Source organism: Homalodisca vitripennis, chromosome 1 (assembly GCF_021130785.1).
Source record: "Homalodisca vitripennis isolate AUS2020 chromosome 1, UT_GWSS_2.1, whole genome shotgun sequence".
NCBI classification, from domain to species: domain Eukaryota; kingdom Metazoa; phylum Arthropoda; class Insecta; order Hemiptera; family Cicadellidae; genus Homalodisca; species Homalodisca vitripennis.
In genome coordinates this window covers 107,542,336-107,567,058 of record NC_060207.1, presented here as the reverse complement: position 1 = coordinate 107,567,058, position 24,723 = coordinate 107,542,336, and the positions used below count along the sequence as shown (strand labels likewise).

The 24,723-nt window shown below is 32.8% G+C and overlaps 1 protein-coding gene across 1 annotated transcript; it reads right to left on the bottom strand.

The window, feature by feature from the left end:
• Window positions 1–990: 990 nt before the first annotated feature.
• Window positions 991–24,723, bottom strand: LOC124368862 (nicotinamide riboside kinase 1-like). The gene is made up of 3 exons (XM_046826323.1): window positions 24,538–24,723; window positions 3,618–3,862; window positions 991–1,938 (listed from the first exon to the last, which is right to left on the bottom strand). The coding sequence occupies exons 1-3, from the start codon at window positions 24,721–24,723 to the stop codon at window positions 1,575–1,577; spliced, it is 795 nt and encodes a 264-aa protein (XP_046682279.1). The 3' UTR covers window positions 991–1,574.

Here is a 24,723-nt window from a genome sequence, read left to right as displayed (position 1 = left end):
ACAGACAATCCATGCTTAGAGCAGTCAATTCCTTCCTACCAAATCTCTTCCAAACTTGTATATGTACAAAAGCACTGCTCATGCTTAGTATTATGTAACCTTCTGAATCTTGGATACAAATTTTGATTGAGCATTGATCCTTTGTGGCAATGGATGCATGTATTGCAGTGTACATGTGATTTCTCACTCTAAACTGTAGTCTTGCAATAAAGCTAAAGTTTCCAAAGAATGGCATGATAATTGAAACAAAATTATTAGTTTCACTGTGAAAAATTGTTAAGAGTACACAATAAGTGTAACATTTCTTAAAGTTACAAAAATTAAAGCACAGTTCATAAATAATTATGCATTGTTGTGTAAACACGCTTTTAATTGTCTAAGTAATTCCTGTTTGAAACAGTTGAGTATTACTTTTTGTGAACTAGGATATCACAAAGAATATTTTTAACAGGCAATTCTTTGTAACCAAATACGTAACAGTGCATTTAGTATACAATTATATCAAAAAGTAACATGAAATATTGACAGAGTATAGAGCAAGCATGAGTGAGTAAGCATTAGGATATAAGGGTAAGCATAAGTATTAGAGTGAGTACACAAGGTATTAAAGAAAGAGCAAGAGAGAAAAGAATGGTAAGATATATGAAGAAGTATATGTGGGAAAATGAGAGAATAAATATTAACAGGGCATGTGACGATGAGCAAATAAAGTATTCAAATTATGTGACGAAAAGAAAAAGGCACAAATATGTGAAGAATATTGAAAGTTTAATAAGAAGTGTGCGGATGAGTACACAACAAAATATTTACAAGTACACGAGGAAAAGTGAAAAAGGGCTATGTGAAAAAAGATAGAAAAGTTCGACAGGATATATAGAAGAGGTTGAAATAAAATGTGGTAGGGGAAACATTTTGTAACCACCAACATCTTTGTTAATGAACAATAGCTTATGTAATTCATAAGAGGTAAAATAACTCAATACACTCAAATATAATACAAAACTTTAATAACAACTAGTTATTTAAAATATAAACTAAACTTTAAATGTATACTCCTTGGATTGTGATGGTAACTGTCAAAAGTCCCAAATAAGTTTAGACAGAGGTAGATGAGAATTCATTTTAGGCTTGATATGCCAATCCTTTTAATGTACGTTGTGACAGTCTAAGGTCTATGGCAATCTTTAAATACAACCTTGAATGCCTCTGCTTGTCAACTGAGGAGGTTGAGAGTCTAGAGTGGTCACGAGTCCAAGGTGAGTTAGACAAATATAAGTAAGTGGTATACTAGAGTCAATGTGAAGTTGTCCAGACTCCCAAATATAGGCTGTACTCATGAGTGTAGGGTGAATTTCATCTGTTATCCTCACAGCTGCACATAAGTGGTGTGATGAACATTCATGAGGAAATGTTGTCCAAACACATGGCTTTACATGATAATGGGTTGAGAGTCTATGGTGAGCTTGATGTGTTTTCCTAAACCCTGCCTGATGCAGTTGTTGACACACAAGAGTCTAGAACGAGATAGAGATTTCCAAACCTCTTATTGTCATAGGCGTTGACACTTGAAGAATCTAGTGTGATATTGAGATGCTATTCTCAGAATCACTTGATTTTAATAAAGGCAATTGAGAATCTAAGGTGAGCTTGAGTTGTTGTAGAAGCTCTTGAGCATCTGTGTTTCCTGACACAAGATTCATGTCTGGATTCATTGCCAATGCCAATTGGAGCTGTCTCTCATACTCAGGCCATACCACACGAGAGAAATAGCCTGGTACGTCAGGTGGGTCATACACTCGTGCACTTCGTCTCGCCTCACACACTTCACGTGTCAAAGTAAACAGTAGTTTATGATGGCACAGTGATGATAGGTATGGATCTGACAATATCAGGAATCCCTCTAGGATCAGTAAAGACAAAGTCCCGACTGGTGGTGGTCTGTAACACCATTAGAAATTAATTATTACAGTTTGTTTCATTGTAGTAGTCTTTTATTGTTAATCTACTGCTAAATGTTCTTTATATTTCAATCACAGACACACACACACACACACACACACACACACACACACGTACACTATTTTGTCCTATGTTACAATTTGACGCTAGAAAAAACAGTGTAACATAAAAAAAATATTGTTCACTCTAGCAGATTTACTCTGTAAGCAAACTGTAATTCAGTCCAGCTATTGGCGCAGATAGGAAAAGAATCATGTCCCCTCGAAAGAAGGGGAAGCCAGCTCTGTATCAGACCCTCTAGTGAAAGCAGGTAGGAGAGTCATGCCCTTTCGTCTAGGCTAACAACAACCCTTAAGACTTAGGGAGTACCACCAATTCTAACAGTCATCTTTCACAGTAGACTAGACCAAAAGATCTACCCTTACATCCCATTATCCCAACATTTGTGGTTAGTATTGTACCGCTCCTGGACATCCATAAGGATGCCACAAATTTAAGTGACACCAGTTTTTGCTGTACCCAGTGAAGGTTAAACTGAAAGGTACAGTATAAATTAGCCAGAAGTTAACCCTACTGATATATATATATATATATATATATATATATATATATATATATATATATATATATCAGTAGGGTTAACTTCTGGCTATATATATATATATATATATGTAAAAATATGTATATAAATAAAAAGTATTTGGATATATATATATTTTTTTTAGGGTGAAACTAATATATTTTAGAAGTATATATAGTTTTGCCCTAAAAAAAATATATCCAAATAATTTGTATTTGTCAAAACAGAAACAACTATATTTTAGTTACTTGCCATTATAGAGAAACATGTGTGCAATCGTTAGGCAACCAATATTTTATATGCTACAGAAAATGTATAGAATTGTAATGAAAACGTCAATATGTTTAGAAAGAGCTGCACTTTTAGTGATGAAAGTTTTATTCTTGCAAAACCAAAATTCCCTTCTGTATAATACTTGGAATTATTATAGGTAGTTTTCATCCTTCTCACAACTTTGCGGCTGGCTTTAACTATGTGACTATTTTATAAGATGCTTTATTATAAGTGATGAAGTTTGTCTGGAATTTCAATACCCTTTGGCATAGTTTAGTTCATTGGAAATACATGGATATCATTTTTGTGGGGGGTTGAGCCTTGTTTTATGGTTAAATCCGTCATGTAGAGATGACAACTCAAAATGAGTCGCTGCCCAATAGGACGGATGAGATGCAAGCTATCACACAAAATGTCATTAATTTATCACAACAAATAAATAAAGTACAAAATTGTTTATAAATTAATTTTTTTTTAGGAATTTAAGTTTACTCAGCATTACATTGTCAAACCAAATTGAATTTAAACATGTAAAGTGTAAGACAACAAAAATAACAAACAACTACAAATAATAAAGTCAAAGAACAATGCAATACTCATTCCACACGTTGCAACACTACTTATCAGATGTTTATATTTTTAATAAAGTACTATATTAAGTTCAGTTCACAACTAAATTAGAAAGAGTTATTTTCTTTGTGATAAATTTGGTAGAGCACAAGTAAAAAAATGTTTTACACTTAAAGCACTTTGTATCCTTTAATAAAAGTAAGGTATTGTTTAGCACAATTACGAGTATGTTCACCTGGAGAGAACACTATCCACATCCTTGTACATGCGATTCATGTCCAAAGATGAGGGAATCTCCCAATTAAGGTGTCCGAGTTCTGGAACAAGAATGTGGCGTGGATCATCAATGGGTAGGAAGTAGTGATCCTGGTGTATAATCACAGACCCGGTATAGGCCTGATGTAAGGCTGTGGCAAATGTTGTCTTCCCACCACACGTGACTCCTGACACTCCCACCACCACCCATCCTGACATGTCTCCCTGCAACACACGGTCCAAATGAATTGACCAGTCAATGTCAAAAATCGTGCTGGTGACTTACAATTGTAATTGTATTAGCTAAATCCAATATTATATAAACTACTTAACATGTAACATTAGTGCTTTAGGATGTAAATGATTACAAATTTGATAAGGTTCATTTCCACTATTATCAGTTTATTGTTCAATAATATTTTAATGTGGAGGACAAATAATGGCAACATGTTCTCTATGGATTAACAATGTGTTATTGTAGAAAACTTATTTTAAAGATTAAAATTATAATAATATGTGTATACCTCTTCTGTACATATACAAATTGTGTTAATTGCTTTGTAATAAGTTTAAAAAAATAAGGATTTCTTAACTAAGACAAACCCAAACATCTTTATTTTATGACAATTAATATAGAATCACATCAAAAATGCATTAAAACACAGTACTACAAATTATTCAATGTTATAATTTAACTTTTAACAATGTCTTACAAACAAACAAAAATAAATAAGATTCATAAAGGTTATAAGACACACTTGGCCTAGGGATAAAAGAATTAAAGCTAACTATCTGTACTATACTAGTAGTAACATTTTAATTATTTTCTCAAATTATTGCCATTACACTCAGACCTGATATGATTCTCTGATAAAATGTTAATTCCTCACCATATGACAGTTTCCAAATGTTCACGTAATTATTGAGTTTTAGAAATTTTGATTGTAAAATTTTGGTTGTCTTTGGTTTAGAAATATTGGTAGAGAGTTCTGGGATGCGCGCGTGTGTGTGTGTGTGTGCGCGTGCGTGCGTGTGTGTCACTGAACTCCTCCTAAACGACTGGACCGATTTTGGCAAAATTGTGTGTGTGTGTGTTGAAGGGGATTCGAGAATGGTTTAGATTTACAACTCTGTCCAATTTAAGTTGTTTATTTAATTAAGGTTTTATTTATAAATTGTTGTTGATTTTGGAATGTTTTACCTTCGATCCAGCAGACTGCGCTACAACACATAATACAAAGTGAACTGATACTTAACAGCTGTTAATAGTTTCAGCTGAAGTTCACCAAAGAGGCAGAAACATTTGTTTACATTTAAAATTTAGAAAAATTTAACTTTTATAGAACCTTTATTTTCAAGATAGTGGTTTCTTAAAAACTTTAAGCATAAATATCTTAAAAACAACATATAATAAATAAGTCACAATTATTATATTTTAGTTAGAAAATTTAATTAAAATATAACACTGCCAAGTTTACGAAAATCAGTTGATAAATAAGGGAGATAACGCAAGTACCAAATAATATCTACTGTGATTATGTGACAGCACTGTTTGTGAGCTACACCTATCAGCTGTTTTTATTTGAGCTGCTCTAATCAGCTAATTATAACATTAATGTTGTTGAACTGTGGTCAAAACACCACTTCAGTAAAACACAAGGTCAATGATGATTCCCAATAATCTGGAAACATATTCAAATGTCATCTCTTACCACTCTTTCCCCTATCACCATACATAGAAGCAAGGAAAATGTATTCCTTTTGTACGGCTGCAAAGAGAAGAATAATGGCTATCTCCTACTTTGGCCACTCCCACAGTACAAAATGTTATTGTGTCATTGAGATTAAAATAAGCAAACACACTTAAATTAAGTAAGTTAATAACAATCTTTATTTTTGTGCTATTATAGTTTGTCTGGTCCACTTGATACGTTTCATTAGTAAAATAAGATTTCTATTAATACTAGTTCACACTTTTATATTCTTACTATACAAATATATTATAATAAAAGAAACATTCACTTTCGTGTGTCTCGACAACGATAACCTGGCTATCAAGTGGCCTCATAGAATAAAAAGGTTTTAAACTTGTTTTCAATCTTGAATATAAGAAACCCAATAGACATAGACATAGACATAGACATTCTTTATTGCCATTAAACATGATATGCAATAGGCATAGTCAAATTACAAAACATGATTTATAACCAAATTACAATAGAATCTTCAATTGCAGGTTACAAGTTAGAAAAAGTAAGTTTTACATTGCAAAAATATAAAAATATGAGTTTAAGGCACATACAAAGCGTCAACAGTTAAAAGATCCTTAAAACTAAATTAAAATGGTAACTTAGCCTAGCTTTAAAATTTAAAAGTTGTCTCGTTAAAAGTGAAATTTAAAAAACTCTTTTACATCATAAAATGGATTATCTATTAACCAGTTATACATAACATTCTTAAATCTAGTACTGCTGATGTGATGAACAATTGGTGGGAGCCTGTTAAAAAGCTTTATGCTCATAACATTGTAGGAAGACATAGTTTTGCTTAGCCTATAGTGAGGAAAACGAATAGTGTGACTAGACCTGGTAAAATGGTTATGTACATCAGTAGCAAGGGAGTGTTGAAATAAATTATTTTTCACATGACATAAACATACAAAGATATACAAGTTGATCACAGTCAAAATTCTCTCTCTAACAAAGAGTGGTCTACAATGGTCAGTTGAACCTGAGAAAGTTAATATCCTTAATATCTTCTTTTGTAACAATAAAACATTTAATACACCTATACCATTACCCCAATACATAATACCGTACAATAACACAGAGTGAAAAAAAGCATAATAACATTGTTTTAAAAAGTTGGTGGGTACAATTTCTCTTAATCTTCTAATCAGGTACACTACTTTACAAAGTTTACTACAAACATGTTCTATATGGGAATGCCAAGATAATTTTGGGTCAAAATAAAAACCTAACAATTTAAACAGGTTGTACAAAGTCTACATTATTACTATTGAGAAAACTATTGTTTACAGAAAAGTTTATTATTTGAGTTTTTTTCCACATTCAGTAAAAATTTATTTGCTGCATACCACTCAACTGCTTCACTTAGAACTGTATTTGTCATGTAATCACACAAATTGAGATAACAGCTATTGGACTTAAAAAAAGTAACATCATCAGCAAACATAAGTGTACTAGCCGATACATTATCAGGAAAGTCATTAACCATTATCAAAAAAAGAAAAGGGCCCAAAACTGAACCCTGTGGAACACCATACAGAACTTGGGCAGCATCGGATAGAGAACCATTTGTTGATAGCGGTTATTTAAATAAGATTCAAAAAGTTTCAATTCAGTACCAGTAACCCCATAATGCTCTAACTTTTGCAATATAAATGCTATATTCAATATTATTGAAAAAACAGGTCAATTAATTTTTTTCCCTCGTAAACATAACATTTTATCTTAACCCTAGAACTGGCGGTCATTTCATCCTGTAGTGTCGGGCTGTTTTGGAGCTTCGCGCAAGGTTTTTTTAAAAAAATTATTAAAAATATAAAATAAAAGCAATATAAATAAGAGTATATATTTTTGTGTTCAGAATTAAACGTAGAATTGCACTATATTGTAAAATTAACCATCAAAAATTTTCTAATAAACACTTTTTTTAATCAAATATAAAATTTACGAAAAATATTTCTTAAATTTGGGGGGGACCATACCTAGCAAATGAAGTTATAGTGAGAAATATTTATAAGTGAGATAGCCATTCTGTGTCAAATTTTATCTAGTTTCAGAAAAACACATAAACATTATACACATTTATGAAAGCATCATAAAGCTATAGAACAAAAAGCAGCGATGCGTATAAATTCTGAAAATCGGGTGTACACGTAAGACTTTGGTAAAACAAGTTTTGCTAATACATTTATCTATGAATACATGTTATTTTGCATATTTTATTACTTAGAATAAAATAGAATATACAGTAGTAATGAAATAATTACCATAAATTATTTTTTGAAAAGTAAAAAAGTTAAATTTTGCCATTATTCAAAAATTTTGCGAAAAATTTTCATTCAGCAAAATATAAAATAGTTTCTAAAGCTTGTACTATATCAAAATTTATAAATTTATGGTTTATAAGTAATAGGAAATATTATGTAGTTAGAAAACTATAAATATAACTAAAGATATTGAAAAAATATAGAATAACCCAAACAGTTATTATATATAACCAAAGAAATTACAGGCAATATATTATTGTGAAAACTATCTATTTACCAAAAATAAATAGTTACTTCAGAGCTAAAAGAGTGCTATAAATAACGTTTAGTAAGTGGAAAACAATAACAAACTATGTGAAATGAATTTTAGCCAAGTCATTTTGCCATAGCCTACACAAAGCCGGTAATTTCTCAAACATATTTCAGTAAATAGAAATTGATTTATTCTAAAATATACAACACTACTACGACATACAACACACTACACATTAAATACGACACTAAAACACGCGTAAAAACTATTAAAACTTACAAATATCCACAGTGATACGAAAGTGATACGGCAGCGGCAATATGGCGGTTACAACAAACGGCGTCGCGTTTTCTTTTACGTTCAAAATAACAAGCTTGCTACGTCATAACCATAATACAAAGAGGAATAAAACACATCTGTTCCTTAGCATTTTTCTTCCCGAATCCAATGGTGCATGAATTATATCGATACGTTACCGGAGTATATTATAAAAAGTAATTATATGAGGGAATGTTTGATCGACAAAATTTTTGACGGTTAACACCACAAAAGCGGCATTAACCGACATAATTATGTCGATTAACAGTTCTAGGGTTAAAAACAAATACAGGCCCAAAAATGCCTCTAGTAATTAAGAATAGGCTAGAACAAGTAAATAATATACATTCTTTACTTTTTTAAATATATTTAGTCTCTATAATCTGGCCGTTCAATTCTCCGGCACTGTGACGGCACCGATGAGTCATCGATAGTTTTCAAGCCTCAGCCTATCTGTATAGCGTGAAGCACAAATTGCAGTCTGCATAGCAACATGGTGCGTTGTAGTCTGTTACTGGTAGTTGTACACAGTGAGTCTGTTACATGTGAACTTAGTGAAGACAAGTGGTGAGTACAATCAAGTGCAGTGCGATGTCAAAAAATCGTAAGCATGTCAATCTGATATTAGCTAAAAAGTATGCCATAGTTTGGAAAACGGTGAGAAGTTGGTTGATTTCTCTAAGAATACAGTGTTGGCCGTGCAACAATTCATGACATAAAAAAGAAAAAGGAGCAAACTGAATCACTATTCAAGAAGGGTAATGAACCTCTTTCCAGCATAAGATAAACTGTGAAAGCAGGTGAGTTTCCACAAGTAGAATATGCAGTTTATACAGGGTGAGTCTAACCACCCGTGCAGTATTTACAGCTGTCTTAATATCACACTTTTTCTATCTCTTTTCTCCATAATTTGCCCTCTCCGAATCCGTTAAAATTATTTTCAATTTTGGAAAATGCTCCTAAAGGGCCCAATTTGGGGGGTGGGGTGCTTTTTGGGGAATTTTTAAATGTAAACATGGGTCGTGTGATACATCAATTTAAAGGTCTAATTACACCGAACATTTTGGCGCAAACAAAAGTTAATTATCCTTAACCGTATGTACAGGGTGTACCAAAACGTTTTGAAATAGGACTTTAAAATAAAGTACCGTGTTACCCTACCTACAATACGGAACAGCTCCAGATTTTTTTCCTAACTTGCTATTGACCTATTTTTCAATGAAATATGTGGTACGGGCATTTTTCACTGGATTTTCTAAATTTCAAAAATATTCTAAATTTAACAATACAAAAAATTTAAAGGAGAAAAGAGATAGAAAAAGGGTGGAAGCCAGTTATTAAAACAGCTGTAAATACTGCATGGGTGGTCAGACTCACCCTGTAGTTGGTTCATGCTAGAAAGGAACCAAGAAAAAATTGTACAGGACATCCAGATGAAAAAAAACTACAATCTAAAGATGGAAAATTGTCACTTTATTTTTGCCGCTACTCCCATCTATGGATCAAAATGTAATTCAAACTGAAAAAAAAAACAGTTACAATAAAAGCCTATTGTACAGTATTTTATCAAGATATAGGAGTGTTGTTACATCTTTTAAGGAAACTAACATGAAAGATTACATTTTTAACTTGACAAACACGTAGGAAAAACCTCCTACAAAAACAACTGTTTGTTCATGGGCAAAGTTGTGGCCTTCTTTAGATTTATTACAGGCTTATAAAAAGAAGGCTGAAAGTGATTCACAATCACAAAATGGCACAGATATTGAATTAAATGAGTTGATTGAAGCAATGATCGAACAGCTAGTAGATGAAACCAATAATCTAACTACAGCTGATATAAATGCCTGGCTAGAAGAAGCAGACAAGCAGGGTCAAATCATGACAGAAGAGATCATCGCAGACGTACTAGCCAACAGTGAGGAGGAGGAGGGTGGGGGGATGGAGGAGACAGTTCTTCCCCAGTCGCTACACACAGTAACACGGATACAGCTCTGTGCCTTCACCACTGCAATCACTTGGCTTCCACTTCCGATAGACTAAGAAAATATACTAAATATATTTTCCGATATACTGAAGATATTCTAAGAAAATGTTTTATAACTTTCCTTTACTTGAAGGTAACAGAAAAGCCTTAAAAACTATTTTACTGTTGTTGAAGCAAATGCACAGTATTGTGATTAATAACTGTTTTGTAGACGTAGTAGTATAATTGACCCTCATACTTAAGATTATTTATTTTAACATTTCAATGACTTTCCATTTATAAAGTACAATTTTAATTACTATACTTATTTTAGCTACCATCAATCTTTAATATGGTATATCTTTTCTAAATGTAAATAATTTGACAACTTCTTTTGAAGAATGCTGCATGATAAAGAAAATAAAAAGTAGATTTAAATAAAAATATATGTAAGAATAAGTGGTTTACACCTGAGCTGAGGTCATATAGAGATTTATGTTATGTATTTGTATGATTGCTATAAGAATAATAAAGGTCTCTTGCTGAAGAAAATTTATATAAAGATGCATATTTAAATGCTAAAAGATTTTATAAAGTAAAAATAAAAACAAGCCAAGTTAGAATCTCATGAAAATTATATTCTTAGTTCTAAAAAATAAGTGTAAAGCTGCTTGGAATGTTATTAGATTAGAAGCTAATTTAAGACCTGCAAATCAGGAAACAAAAATTGATTCAGAAAATTTTTAATGACTATTTTATTAACTCTGTAACAATATCAAATGTAAATAATGTAGCGAGTAAACTGTAATATAGCTGCCATCCAGTTTTTAAATAGGTATATATCTGAAATGAATATTGAGAATAACGTTTTCCACTGGAAAGCAGATTCCTTCAAAAGATGTGCTCAAGTATGTTTCTAAATTGAGTTCATCACAAAGTGAAGATGTTTATGGTTTCTCCAACAAAGTAGTCAAGGAAATAATAGATATTATTCTAGAGCCCTTAACACTTCTTTTTAACATGATGCTTGAGCAGAGTGTTTTTCCAGATACTCTTAAAGTTGTCAAAGTTGTACCTATTTTTAAGAAAGGAAAGGAGATAAATTGTGCCCCTCTAACTATCGCCCGATATCATTAGTTCCTATATTTAGTAAGGTCTGTTGAGTGCTGTATAAAAGACCAACTGTACAATTACTTTGCTGAGGGAGAACTACTAAGTAAGGAGCAGTTTGGTTTTTTTACCTGGTAAAAAACACTATCAAAGCAGTTGAATCAGTTGTTGAAAAAAATCTTTAAAGAAGTTTTGAATGTAAAGATATGTTATCAGATACTTTAATTGACTTGTCGAAAGCTTTTCGATAGTATATTCTCATGATCTGCTTTTAAAAAAAAACTTCATTGTTACGGTATACAGGGTAAAGAATTGAATTTAATGACCTCTTATCTAAGTAATAGGAAGCAAATGGTAGCTCAAGGTTCTGACGTATCAAAGCTCAAATTAGTTCAAATGGGGTGTCCCTCAGGGCTCGGTCCTGGGGCCTTTTTTGTTTATTGTAGCTATAAATGATTTTGCTTTTAGTGTACCCTGTATGTCCGTTTTTATATGCGGATGATACAACTTTTACTCAATTCTGGTAAAGACCTGATTAGCTTAGACTTGGTGCAAGGTAATGCAATGAGGGTAGCTTGTGATTGGTTTAGAGCAAATTTCTTAAATGTAAACAATAGTAAAAACAGAGAATATTTATTTCAGTTTAAGAACTGCTGTAACAAGTGGAAGTAAATCAGTTAAAACTGTTAGGGGTACATTTGGATGACAGGCTTAGTTGGAATATTCATACAAGTAGTCTATGTACAAAGCTATCTAGGGTAACATACTTATTACGTAAATTAAGTTTATGTGTAAGTAGAGAAATGTTAATAACATCATATTTTGCCTTTTTTTTTTCACTCACTCTTGTTATATGGAATACTTCTTTGGGGTATAGTAGTGGAGCCCAAAGAGTTTTTTTGTGTGGCAAAAGCAAGCTCTAAGATTGATTAAGAATGTGAAAGGGTAGGGAATCTTGTCGCCCGATTTTCAAAGAGTTCTCCATAATGACAGTACCATCTATGTATATATATTGTTGCTTAATGAGGAGTTAAAGAAAATCTAGACAATTATGAGGTGCGTCAAGACATCCATTAATTATAATACAAGAGCTAAATATATGTTAAATTTAATACCAGTAAGACTTGAAAAATTTAAAAAAAGTCACTGCTTTATGGAGGTGCAGTTGTTTAATAAATTACCTGATAGTGCATGGACAACGAGTCTAAATAAATTTTAAAACAGTTTCTTAAGAATTGGTTTAAGGTTGCACCTTTTTACTCTGTGGATGAAATTCTTAGTCTGTGATACAAAGTACCATAATTTTCTGATAGTCTGTTTTAAATGGTCTGATACATCTTTTTAACTATAAATGTTGTTTTAATTTGTACTGTTTATATGTTAGTTTTAATTGTACCAGTTTGAAATCTTTTAATTTAAGCTCAGCATTCTAGTCAAACTATTTTAATTTGTTATATTCATTTTTCAATGTAAATTTTGTGATAAATTATTCATTTGTGTTTCCTATTTGTAAGTATTTGAATTTTAGCACTGGTGAATATTTATTATGCAATTTTTTTTATATAGTTTTAGAAAGTAAACCACTTTATGTATAAACTTACTACAGAAAAACATTACTTATTACTGTGTTATAACCACCATAGAACTTTAATAGATTATATATATTTATATTGTCTGACAATGTCTATTGTACCTGTGTGTATTTAACGACAATAAATCTTCTTGATTCTTGATTCTTGATTCATTGTCAGTAGCTTTCGTAAGGAATTATATGCTGTTTTATTGATAAATTGCTCTATTTTGTAATGTACCCCCACTAATTCTGATATAGAGCCAGAGTATCAAGATCCTACTGTACTTAACCCTACATCGGGTGCTAAACGGAGTTTTCCTCCGTGTATTTTTTATTATTAAAAATAGTACTAATTTTCTGATGTTGGCAGTCGTTTCCCGCAGTGTACTTCACGAGCATCTTTCGGGGAAGCGAAACAATAGCCTCCCGCTTATCTTTGTCAAAATCTGTCAGTATGACGTCTACTTCCGTGCGAGACTGGACAATTCCTCCGTGAGCACCCGATGTTGTGTTTGTAGTGCTTGGACGAAATCTCTGTGAGCGCCTTATTGTGTTTAGTTTTTATGGAGTAATAATCCGTGTGCGCCTAAATGTGTGACCTGTGATGGTTTCTTTTTAAGTTTTACAATATATTTTATTTGAATTTTGTGAAATGGAGAATGAAGACGAGAGACTTGTCAGTACAGTACCCGTGTGCTAGGGAACATTTCAGTACTGTTTATAGAGTGAACATTGTCGTTATAATAATGAGAAGGAAAATGTTTTGAAACTTTGTGTAGTATTAAAAAAAATTTTTTAGTAAAGAATAAATTTTTATGTCAGAGTAATAATTGACATTACATTGTATAATAACTCAAGAATTGAAGTAAGTTGTTTTTGTAAGAAGTTAAAAACTAAGTTAATTTCCATATATTATTCCAGTAGGTTAAACATTTTTACAATTAATTGCATTATTCCTTAAAATAAATCATGTTGTTACTATACAATAACATTTTTTAAGATTTTGAATTTCTTATTTGGAAAATTCATTACATAAGAGAGTAATTTTTATTTAACTTCTAAAAATGAATATATTACATTTTAATTAAATCCGTATGAATATTTAAACAAATAAAAACAGTTTAAACAACTATGATATCCATTATTCGCTAACCTGGAGTAAACCTCCGTGAGCGCCTGATGGTGTTTCTAATTATAAGTGCCTGATGGAGGGTTAACAGAATCAGATGACATTAACAAAATGACCAGCATGCAGTATGTGACAATCAACTAGTCTTATATTACAGTTAAATAAATATAACCTAAAATTGTGAATTTTTATAAATACTTCATATACTAAAATTAATAAAAAATCAAGGATTAAGTAATTTTTGGAATATTTGTAAGATTACAATAAAAGTGACAGTATAAGTAACAGTGTCATGAAAAGTTATATGGATGTTCGACAACTCAAAAATCGGTTTAATTAATTTTTATTAAATTAAATATAATTTAGAATTAGTCGTCCACCATATAGATTACTATTTGTATATATTTTGTCTCTAAAACTTAATTTAATTTTATAATTAAACATTTATAAACTCTCACTACACCTTTACTGTATTAAAACAGCAGACTACTAAAATAAGCCACAAAACAAAAGAATGTAGTTTATACACCAGCACTCACTACACTTAAGTGGAGAACTAACTGACAATGCTATATTCTACTGGTTAACACTCAACTAAGCAGATAAGTTACTCAAACAGATAAAGGTCTGATTGACCTTTGCTTTACACAAACAGAACAACACAGTCTCTTAATTAGTTTCAGGTTAATTTTTTTATTATGTAACATAAATATAGTTTGTACATATTGTGCATCATATTGAATTAATGTTGATCGGCACTCAATTTTACTAACATAAAATCTCTGCTTGGAAAATCTCAAATTTTTTCAATCAGTATAAATAATTTGGTTCCACGAACATTTTTTATCACTTTCTTGTAACTTTTCATACTTAATCCAAGAACTGGCCATGATCTACTTTTTCTGTACTGGCACCCTTATCCTGACACGTTGCTAGATGTTTTAAAACCACTTTCACACAGTTGTTTTTAATCAGAAGTATGTTTGTCATATATGGTTTTTTAGTCATGAAAATAAACAATGTGTTATGATATACAAGAAAAAAATACCCTCTGACACAGATAAAAATAATAATAACTATAACATATTTTTGTTATACAAATGTAACTTTTAAGTTACCTGAATCTTACAAAAAGTTTATTTTCCACATAAATGAAGATAGACCAATAATGGCAGAGAATCAATAAGAACTTGTATAAGAAACTGCAAAATGACAAAAATGCAAGAATTTTTATTCGTAATTAAAAACGAACTTACCACCACAATATTTACTATAGTAACATATATACAACAAACGCTGTGTTGGTTGCCAGCAGTGCTGGGGCACAACATAAACGTGCCACAAGAGTAATGTTTTGGTGATGATTCTGAGAACAATTAAAATAACAAGGCTGAGAAACCCTGTGATAGCTACCAACAGTGCTGGGAAGAACACACATGTGCTACAAGAGTGATGTTGTGATGATGATTCTCAGAGCGATGAAAACAATCAGAACCGACAAACACTGTGTTGGCTACCAGGAGTACTGGGAAACAACATGCATATCCTACAAGAGTGACATTGAGTATTATTGTCTTTTCAATTTATTTAAAGGTTAAAAAAGGATTAAAAAGAGCATGATTTTCTCTAAATTATAGCTCATGTTCTTTAGCAAACAAAATACGAGGGTCATTCAATAAGTAATGAGACAAATTACTAAAGCTCAAAAACGGCTAAATTGATCCATATGAAACATTTAGGACATAAAGTTGGCAACCTTGATATCTGATGAGTTGTTCAATCATGTTTTCTAAACATAGTCTTAAATTTACTAGGTTAACAATGGTGAGTCCACTTGAGAATTGCACTGTGGAAGAGCAATCTGCTGTAATCCGATTTTTAGAAGGTGAAAAGGGTTGTAAAATCCATCAAAGAATTTTAAAGATGTATGTAGACAATTGTTTGAATTGATCAATTGTTTACAAATGGGTAGAACAGTTTCAAAGTTGCTGCACATATGTTACTGACTAGAAACACAGTGGACGATCCGTCGAAGTTGGGACTCCCTCTCTCGAATCTCGGATTGACGCGTTAATTCTGGGCAACAGGCATATCACTGTTTGAACTGATAAGTGTAAAAATAAACACGAGTGTATTAGAAAACCTGTTCGAAATGGATGCCTAGACAACTCACAGACGCCCACAAAGAAACCCGGCTTCAAATCAGTAACAGTTAAAAGTGATATTCGACAGAAGGAGAAGGATTTTTGAAAAGAAATGTAGCATGTGATGAAACATGGATCCACCACTATGAGCCAGAGTCAAAACAACAGAGCTTTGAGTGGAACTGCAAATGGCTTCTCCCATTTGTAAAAAATTCAGGACCCAGTCATCTGCTAGTAAAGTCATGCTTATAGTATTCTGGAATTTTCAGGGGCAAATTTATAGGGATTTTCTTGAAGGCCAAGAGCAATCAACAGCCAGAACTACAATGTCATGCTGGAAAGCAAGACCTGCCATTTGAACAAAATGCCACGGGCTCTTGACTGGAGACGTAATTTTTCTTCATGACAACGCCCGCCCAAATATAGCATAGCTGACGAAAGAAAAACTTCAGAAACTGGGGTGGGAGAGCCTTCCACATCCCCCTACAGCACTGACCTCGACCAAATAGACTTCCATCTGACTGGACCCCTTAAAGAGGGTCTACGAGGGAAACATTTTAAATCCAATGAAGAGGTCAAAAATCAAGTACAAAAGTGGCTTCAAGATCGACCTAAAGAATTTTATGCCAAGGGCAGTTACAAATTCTCAGAAATATGGGGCAAATGTATAAATGTTGCTGCTATATATATCAAAAATATAAATGTTGCTACTATATATATCAAAAAGTCTAAATAATTTAAAAATTAAAGAGGCATTATATTCTTATAAAACCATTAAATATATACACAAACGTGGGAAAACTAAATTGAAATTAGTGACAGAGAAACTGAATATATAACAAAAAAATTTTTGGATTGTTTGATTTTTAAATAATAAGAAAAAGTACTTCCAATAAAACAAGAGCCCCTAAAATATAAAAAACAAATAAGGTTTATTTAAAAAAGTAATTTGTAACTAATATATATATGGTATACATATATATATATATATATATATATATATATATATATATATATATATATATATATATATATATATATATATATATTAGTAAAAGAAAGTTTTAATATTTTTCTGAACATTTTATAACGTTACACGATTAAAAATAACAGAGACTTAAGTGTTATAAATTCAATACATACCACAAGCATCAATTAAAAAATACTAAACTGACATCTTTTGAACTGTATTTATACTGGCTAACATTCTTAAAACAACTGTGCAAATAAGTTATACAAATAGATTGTGTTTGAATGGCCTTCACAGTGCACAAATAGATCAAATTAATAGATTACATTCAGTTTAAATTTTTACAGCAACAAAAATATATATAACACTTGTAATATCATCCAAAAAGTTAATTCTAGACCTGGTGTCATGTCTGAAATTCAACATTGTCATCGCATTTTCAACACTTTGTAAACCTTTTTATATACTGCTAAAAACAAGCCCTGTTAAATATATATATTGTTATGCACACTTTGTTTCTCAAGAAATTTAGATCACAGTAATGACAATAAAGATGCAATTTTAAATAAATAATTTATTGAAATTTTTATGCTGTAGAATATATTACTTGTATAGTTTGTAGGAAAAAAGTATTATTAAGTGGTACTATTTTTAACATGTCCTTTATAAGGGCTGGTCTGTATATGTACGATGAGTACTGATGTAAGAAACGTTCATCAGTAAATCTCTGACAGTTGGAAAATCTCTCAGGTGTCAAACAACCATTATGATTCATTTTCTGAATAGAAAGGGCTCAAAAGCTACAAAAACTTGTAGAATTGTCTGTGAAGTTTTTGAAGAAAACACAATGAATGAAGGCACTTTGTTAAAGCATATTATGATTCATTAACATGTGAATGTGTATTCTGAAATTACTTTAACAGCTAGGACTACTTACAACACTACTGCAACTGATTTAGTGCTCTCACCATCTGTTATTTTGTAGCCAAATGGTTTCCGGTAATTGCCTATTTACTTAATCTAGATATAACAAATGTACATTTTCAAACTCAGAATTCTTTAAAATAGACTAGCCAGTTTGGTTAAAGCACTGAAAACAACTTGGCCTTGGCTCAATTAGCGTGCACTTTATATATGTTCCATTGACACTTATTCATCTTCCAATCATCCTTGACGGTTTAGTGTAGATTTAATACTGGTAGTGTAGGATTACCCTTGCAGATCTGAGAGTTCTGGTTCCCATCCAATATTCAAGTGTTCATCATCTAGTAAATGTCTTTTCTGTTCTTGGATTCAAAAATCGAGATTTACCAATTTAATACAAATAATAAAAGTATTACTGTATTTAATAACTCAAATGTTTATTAACTTTGATGAGAAATGCTTCTTCTCAGTCTTCTATTAAGCCATCATTCCTCTGAATAAAAATTACATTATTGTAAAGTCACCAGCTGATCTAAATTCACTTTATAACTCCAGGTGTTGTAAACTTACTTTGCATAACAATCTCCTTGATATTAAGATTTAATCAGGGTTGCTACAGGAGTCCAATAATGAAATTCCCTGACTTTTCCCTGATTTCCAGACCAAATTTTTCATTTTTCCCTGACTTTTTTTTTTGTGGTATTTGGTCTAAAGAAATTACGAGGGTCGTCCACAAAGTAACCTCCGTTTTGAAATAAAAAATAAACCAGTTGAGATACAAAAAGTTTATCATATAAATGTTAAAACTACAGCTTTTCTCTACTTTTCTACATATTCACCATACAAATTCAAGCACTTATCATATCTTTTAACAGTTTTTGAAATTCCGTCTTTAAAAAAATCTGCCGCCTGAGAACGTAGCCAACCTGTCACAGCGTTTTGAAGCTCTTCATCACTCGCAAACCTCTGAGATGCAAGCCACCGCTTCATGTACGGGAAAAGATAGAAATCACTGGGAGCCAGGTCCGGGCTGTAGGGGGGGTGGGTCAAAAACGTCCCATTTGAACTTTTCCAAAAGTTCTGTTGTTCTTTGAGCTGTATGAAGACAGGGGGTTGTCATGGACAAACACAACACCAGATGTCAGAAGACCATGACGCTTGTTTTGAATCGCTCGTCGTAGCCATTTTAAGGTTTCACAGTAAAAGGTTTCAGGAAAATGATCCGAAAGTTCCGAGATTGTGAAGCGACGGTTCTTGCGAATTTTCTCATCCACTTTGTTCACCAAGTCATCACTGACGAGAGATGGCCTACCACTCCGGTCTTCATTATGAACGTTCGTTCTTCCATTTTTAAAAAAAACGAACCCATTGACGGACTCATAGTGTTTGGGCCATACACCGCACTCAATTCACGATGAATTTTAGCTGCTGTGTAACTTTTCGATCACAGAAATCTTATTACACCACGAACTTCACACTTGGCGGGATTTTCTATCACGGCGCTCATGTTTTTGCGTTGTAACAAAAGAACGCGCGATCGCACGATGCTCTCCCTTGCACAGCTAGAAGCGTACTGAACGGCTGCGCACACCGATGTGAGAATGGCGGCGCTACCCCCACTACTTATCGCGCCACGCCCAAATCTATTGATTTATATATGTTTATTGTAAAGTATCAAAATTGCATGGGTGTATGTTCTTCTTCTTGTATGGATTCCTGTGTGTGTGTGTACTTATGTGGTATTAACTCCTAAGTTATTTATTAATCTTTTGTGAACAAGCATAAAATAATATGAACTATTAACTTTTCAAAACAAAACTGTAACAACCGTTATAAAAACATCGATTAATTTACGCTATAATGTTTTATTATTGCACAACAACTTATATTTTACTTCTTTCTCTTTGTGTTGCGTCATCAACTGTGTTGACTTTTGTCAGCTGTATTTGTTGGGTACAAAAACAACACAGATAATCCTGTAAGTAGGCTTCAATACATATCAAACTTGGTTGATGAATTGACAGTTGAATGGGCACATGTGAGAGGAGTAGGCCTAGGTACTCATCAAAATGAAGCCAGTAATGCAAACAACGGTGGTACAAAATCATTTTTTGAAAAAATACCAGAAAAAAACTGCTGTGTGTGCAGTGCAGAAAGTACAACAAGTGGAGGGAAAATAAAAAAGTCTACTTTTATGTGTGTTAACTGCAAAAAGGGCCTGCACACTAAATGTTATCCTTTCCATAGATGTTTGTAAACAAAAACAAAATTTTATTGACTCGGATGGTAATTTTTAGTTTTTATTTTCTTAGGATTAGGAGTTTTTTTAGTTAAAAATATGAAATAGTTCATTGTTTGCCTATTGACATTCAATATATTTGGTTAGAACTATATGTTATGTAGAAGTGGAACGTGATACGCCATATTGTTGTTATAAACTGGGGAAAACTCCAAACTACAGTGATTTTTAAAAAATCCAGAACTTTTTTATTTCTCAACATATCAGTGTGAAGTATGGATTTTTTTGAAAACTGTTTAATGTGGTTTTGTCAAGTGTTATCAATGTTGGTTAAATAATTTTTTTTATGCCCATCCACTACGCAACAAAGTAAAAAAATCCTCAAAATATTTTTTGGTAAGTACATATTATTAAAAAAAGTTATTGTAAATATTTGCATGTCCTTTTATATTTTATTTTATAGTATATATAACATATTTAGGAAGCTAATAACACTTACACTAATAAATTTGGTTCAAAAATAAATTTTTTATGGGTTTTCTAGTAAAACACAACAAAATTAACTAAGAGAGCCTGGGATTTTTGGGTATGTCATTAGTAAAAATACTTAGGAATTTTGGAACAAATAAAAAAAAATGTCTGGGATGGAAAGGGTTAACACACTATTTTGTGTTTACTTTGTGTAATACTTCGTGTCAAGGACAAAGAAATTTTAAAAAAACACTGAATGAATGATTTGCAGCCAAATAAACTGAACTGTAGAACTACTAATTTACAACTACCATAAAAATGTAAGAAACTAGAGTGTTCATTTCAATTTTTCTTTCACTCAAGAATGTTCTTAATTTTATATTTTAATATTGTTATTCTTATTCAATTTGACATGGTATAGAGCTTACATTTTAATAAAATAATAAATCCAAACACAACATAAATCTGAAAATTATCAAATGGTTTTGTTATATTGACCAACATGACAGTAACGCCCCAAGTATAGGAGCCACCCAGCACATTTTCCTGCAATTTCATAGAACCAATCATGAATCAATGAGAGACCAGTTTCAAACCACAAAACACAAACTGACTGCTAACCCTTTACATAGCATGTATCTATTTAGTTACATCATCCTGACTGTGTTTACTCTCATTCATTAGTCCCCTTCACTATATACTGCTATGAAAAGCAGTGGCGTAGCGACAGAGGAGCGAGTGGAGCGACCGCTCCAGGGCGGGGGCGACAGGGGGGCGGCGGGCGGGCGGGACGATAAAATTGCGGGAAGTAGCCCCTTCCACGCGCATCACGGCCCGCGCAGTGTCTTTGTGTCAGTCAGTCTGTCATAGACCTTGGCTGAGACAAAAGGCGTCCGTACAGACCCACCGAGTGATTGACTTACTTCAATTTACCTTTTGCGTAGTGATTTGCAGATTTAGCGTTAGTGCAAAGTATTGATTATATTATTTATTTTGTTGTGATGTGATTTGTGTGGTGTTGATTTATTACCTTTGGTATATAATGTCAAAAAAACTAAGTGGTGCTGAGTATCGGAAACGAAGGTTAGAGAAAGGCCACGAAGAAAATCTTGAACTTAAGAAAGTAAAGAAGTTATCTACCTACTTTTCGAGGGACACTTCAGTAGTTGCAGTTTCTCAAGAACCCACTTGTAGCTCACAAAGTACCTACAAGCGATGAGGACTTGGAGCAAACACCTGTAGGCTTACCTGAAGCTGCAGAAGACCACGTCCCTTCTTCAGGAACCTATTTCTAAGGTAGGCCTAGTTAAAGCTGAAGGTACCGATTGCGAGTTGAACCTTAAAGAAAATGTAACAGCTGTTATAAGTTCTTCTGATAAGGGTAATTTAGAAAACACTCTTACAGCCAAACAAAAACGGCAAATAATAAAATTAGGCCCTCATCAGACTAAAGGGCCATTTTCAAAAGAATCAGAAGGGAGAAATAAAAATAGGGGATTTGACGAGAAATGGTATTTTCAAAAGAAAAAAGAAAACCAATTGAGAATAAAACGTAATTGGTTATGCTATTTCAAACATCCTCAATGTTTGCTATTGTCAGCCAGGCTGGCTTTTCAATATGGCCTATACTGATGTGGGATTTTCGAAAGGTACGTCTGATTGGGAACATTTAGGTCGAAACATAAAAGACCATGAAGAAGATTCGCAAAGTCATGCAATTGCGTGTGAAATATACTATCGCTGGCAGTTAGGCCTAACAGTTGATAGTGAGAATCTGGAGGAGATTAAAAAAGCCACTGATTACTGGAGACAAGTTTTAAGGCGAGTGGTGGACGTCATTATTACGTTAGCTACAAACGACTTACCACTGAGAGAGCACAGATTGTGTAATGACGATGAAGATGCAACTAAATCGAAAGGAAATTTCCTTGACATAATACATATGCTAGCAAGATATGAACCAGGTTCCTTGCAGATTTAATTAAGTTACCAAAATGTAGTGTTAACTACCTTAGTCCTCAGATTCAAAATTACCTGATCAACCTGATTTCCAAAGAGATAAAAAAAGAAATCAAGGAAGAAATGAAAAAAGTCCCTATGTGTCTATTATCTTTGATACAACTCAAGATATAGCGAAAACCGACCAGCTGAGTACAGTGTTTCGTTATATAAAGATAAAAACTGACGAAGGCGACAGGCCCAGTACAACTAGTCATAGAAGAAGCGTTCGGGGGCTTTTTGGAAGTGGAAAGCCAGAAATCAGAATACTTATCAAATGTTGATTTCAATATCATAGTAATATTGATAGTTATTGAAAGTGTGTTTGCTTGAAACTATGGACATAATTTCTAAAAAACTTCAAAGTACCGAAGAAGACTTGGAACACGCAACAAAAATGCTCGTAAATCTCAAAACAAAAATTAACAAACTTAGGAATGAGTGGCAAACAGTTAAGCAGATGCAACTAAGCTTTGTTTGCAATGGAAAGTTGTACCACATTTCATTTGACTCAAGAACAAAAAAGAAGACAAGAATGTTTGATGAAGTGCAAGTTGATGACTATTAAAGACAATGAGAAACGTTTCCGGGTTGAGGTGTTCAACCGTAGCCTTGACATAATCACAACACAGCTGACAGAGCGTTTTGAGGCTGTTACTCACATTACTAGTAGTTTCCAATGTCTGAAGCCTTCTGTTTTAGTTGGAGCAAGTGATGAAGAAATCTTAGAATCAAGCAAAAATTTTGATATTAAACTACCAAGATGACGTCTTCCTTAACTTAGGTCCACAGCTTGTAAGGCTAAAAACTTGTTTTTTAAGTCGCGTGGAAAAACTCAAAAGTATAAGGGATCTTGCAGATACTTTAATAGTGCGTGCTCAAGTTGGTTCCAGCTTTCCAGATGTTGTGAATGCTTGTTTGATTTTTTTGACACTACCTGTTACAATTGCAAGTGCAGAGAGATCATTTTCAAAACTTAAACTGATAAAGAAACTATTTTCGCAGCACCATGTCCCAAGAACGTCTGAGTGCCTTGGCAACCATATCTATAGAGCGCAGCAGAGCCAGGCACATCAACTTGGACGACACAATAACACAGTTTGCTAGCATGAAGTCACGAAAGAAGATTAGTTAAGATAGTAATATGCGAGTTGGTTTTGTAACTACTTAACTACTATGTTCACGTTTTAGATAATGTGCTCAAATTTAAACTAGGGTTTTTAAATACATATTTATTAAATATATTGAAATTTGTACTTTCATTCCAAACCCTATGGAATTGAATTGAGATTTAAATACATATTGCTATACACGTAAACTAGGTCTCTTACAGGGAACAAAACTTTATAAAGAATAGTAGACTGTAAGTTATTATAAAAAATGATGTTTGGTCAAAGACGCCTTACATTGCTGATGAAATGATGGCCAAGAAAGGTTTGTTACGGTAGTGAGGTGAACTGTCGGCACTAATTGATCATGTAGGTAAAAGTTGGGGAAGGGGCGCCAGCGACTGAGTCGCTCCATGGCGCCAAAATCCTCACTACGCGACTGATGAAAAGAGTTAAGTTAAGAGTTAACAACTTTTTCTAAGCAAATTAAAACATTAAGAATGTTGAAACAAACACTGAAAAGGGTGTAACTGAGAGTAGGCTATACATTCAATCTTACACTCAGTAATGTTCCTCAGATTATAATTCATTCAAATTGTCATCAGAATCAAAAACTCCATTAAAACTGCACTAGAACAAACTGGAGTATTCTATATGGTATAACCAAAATAATGTGCCTACCTTTGAAACTATTGTGTCTTCAATGCAACAAAGGTGTACAGCATGAGAAATCCGATGAAGATGGTCCCAGAGGCTGCTGGGATCAGAAGAGCAAACCGGACGGAGGGGAAGAGTCCTGCCAGTGGAGGATAGAACGGAGATACGATGACCCACAGTGTGTAGTAAGCGAACAGCACACAACAGCAT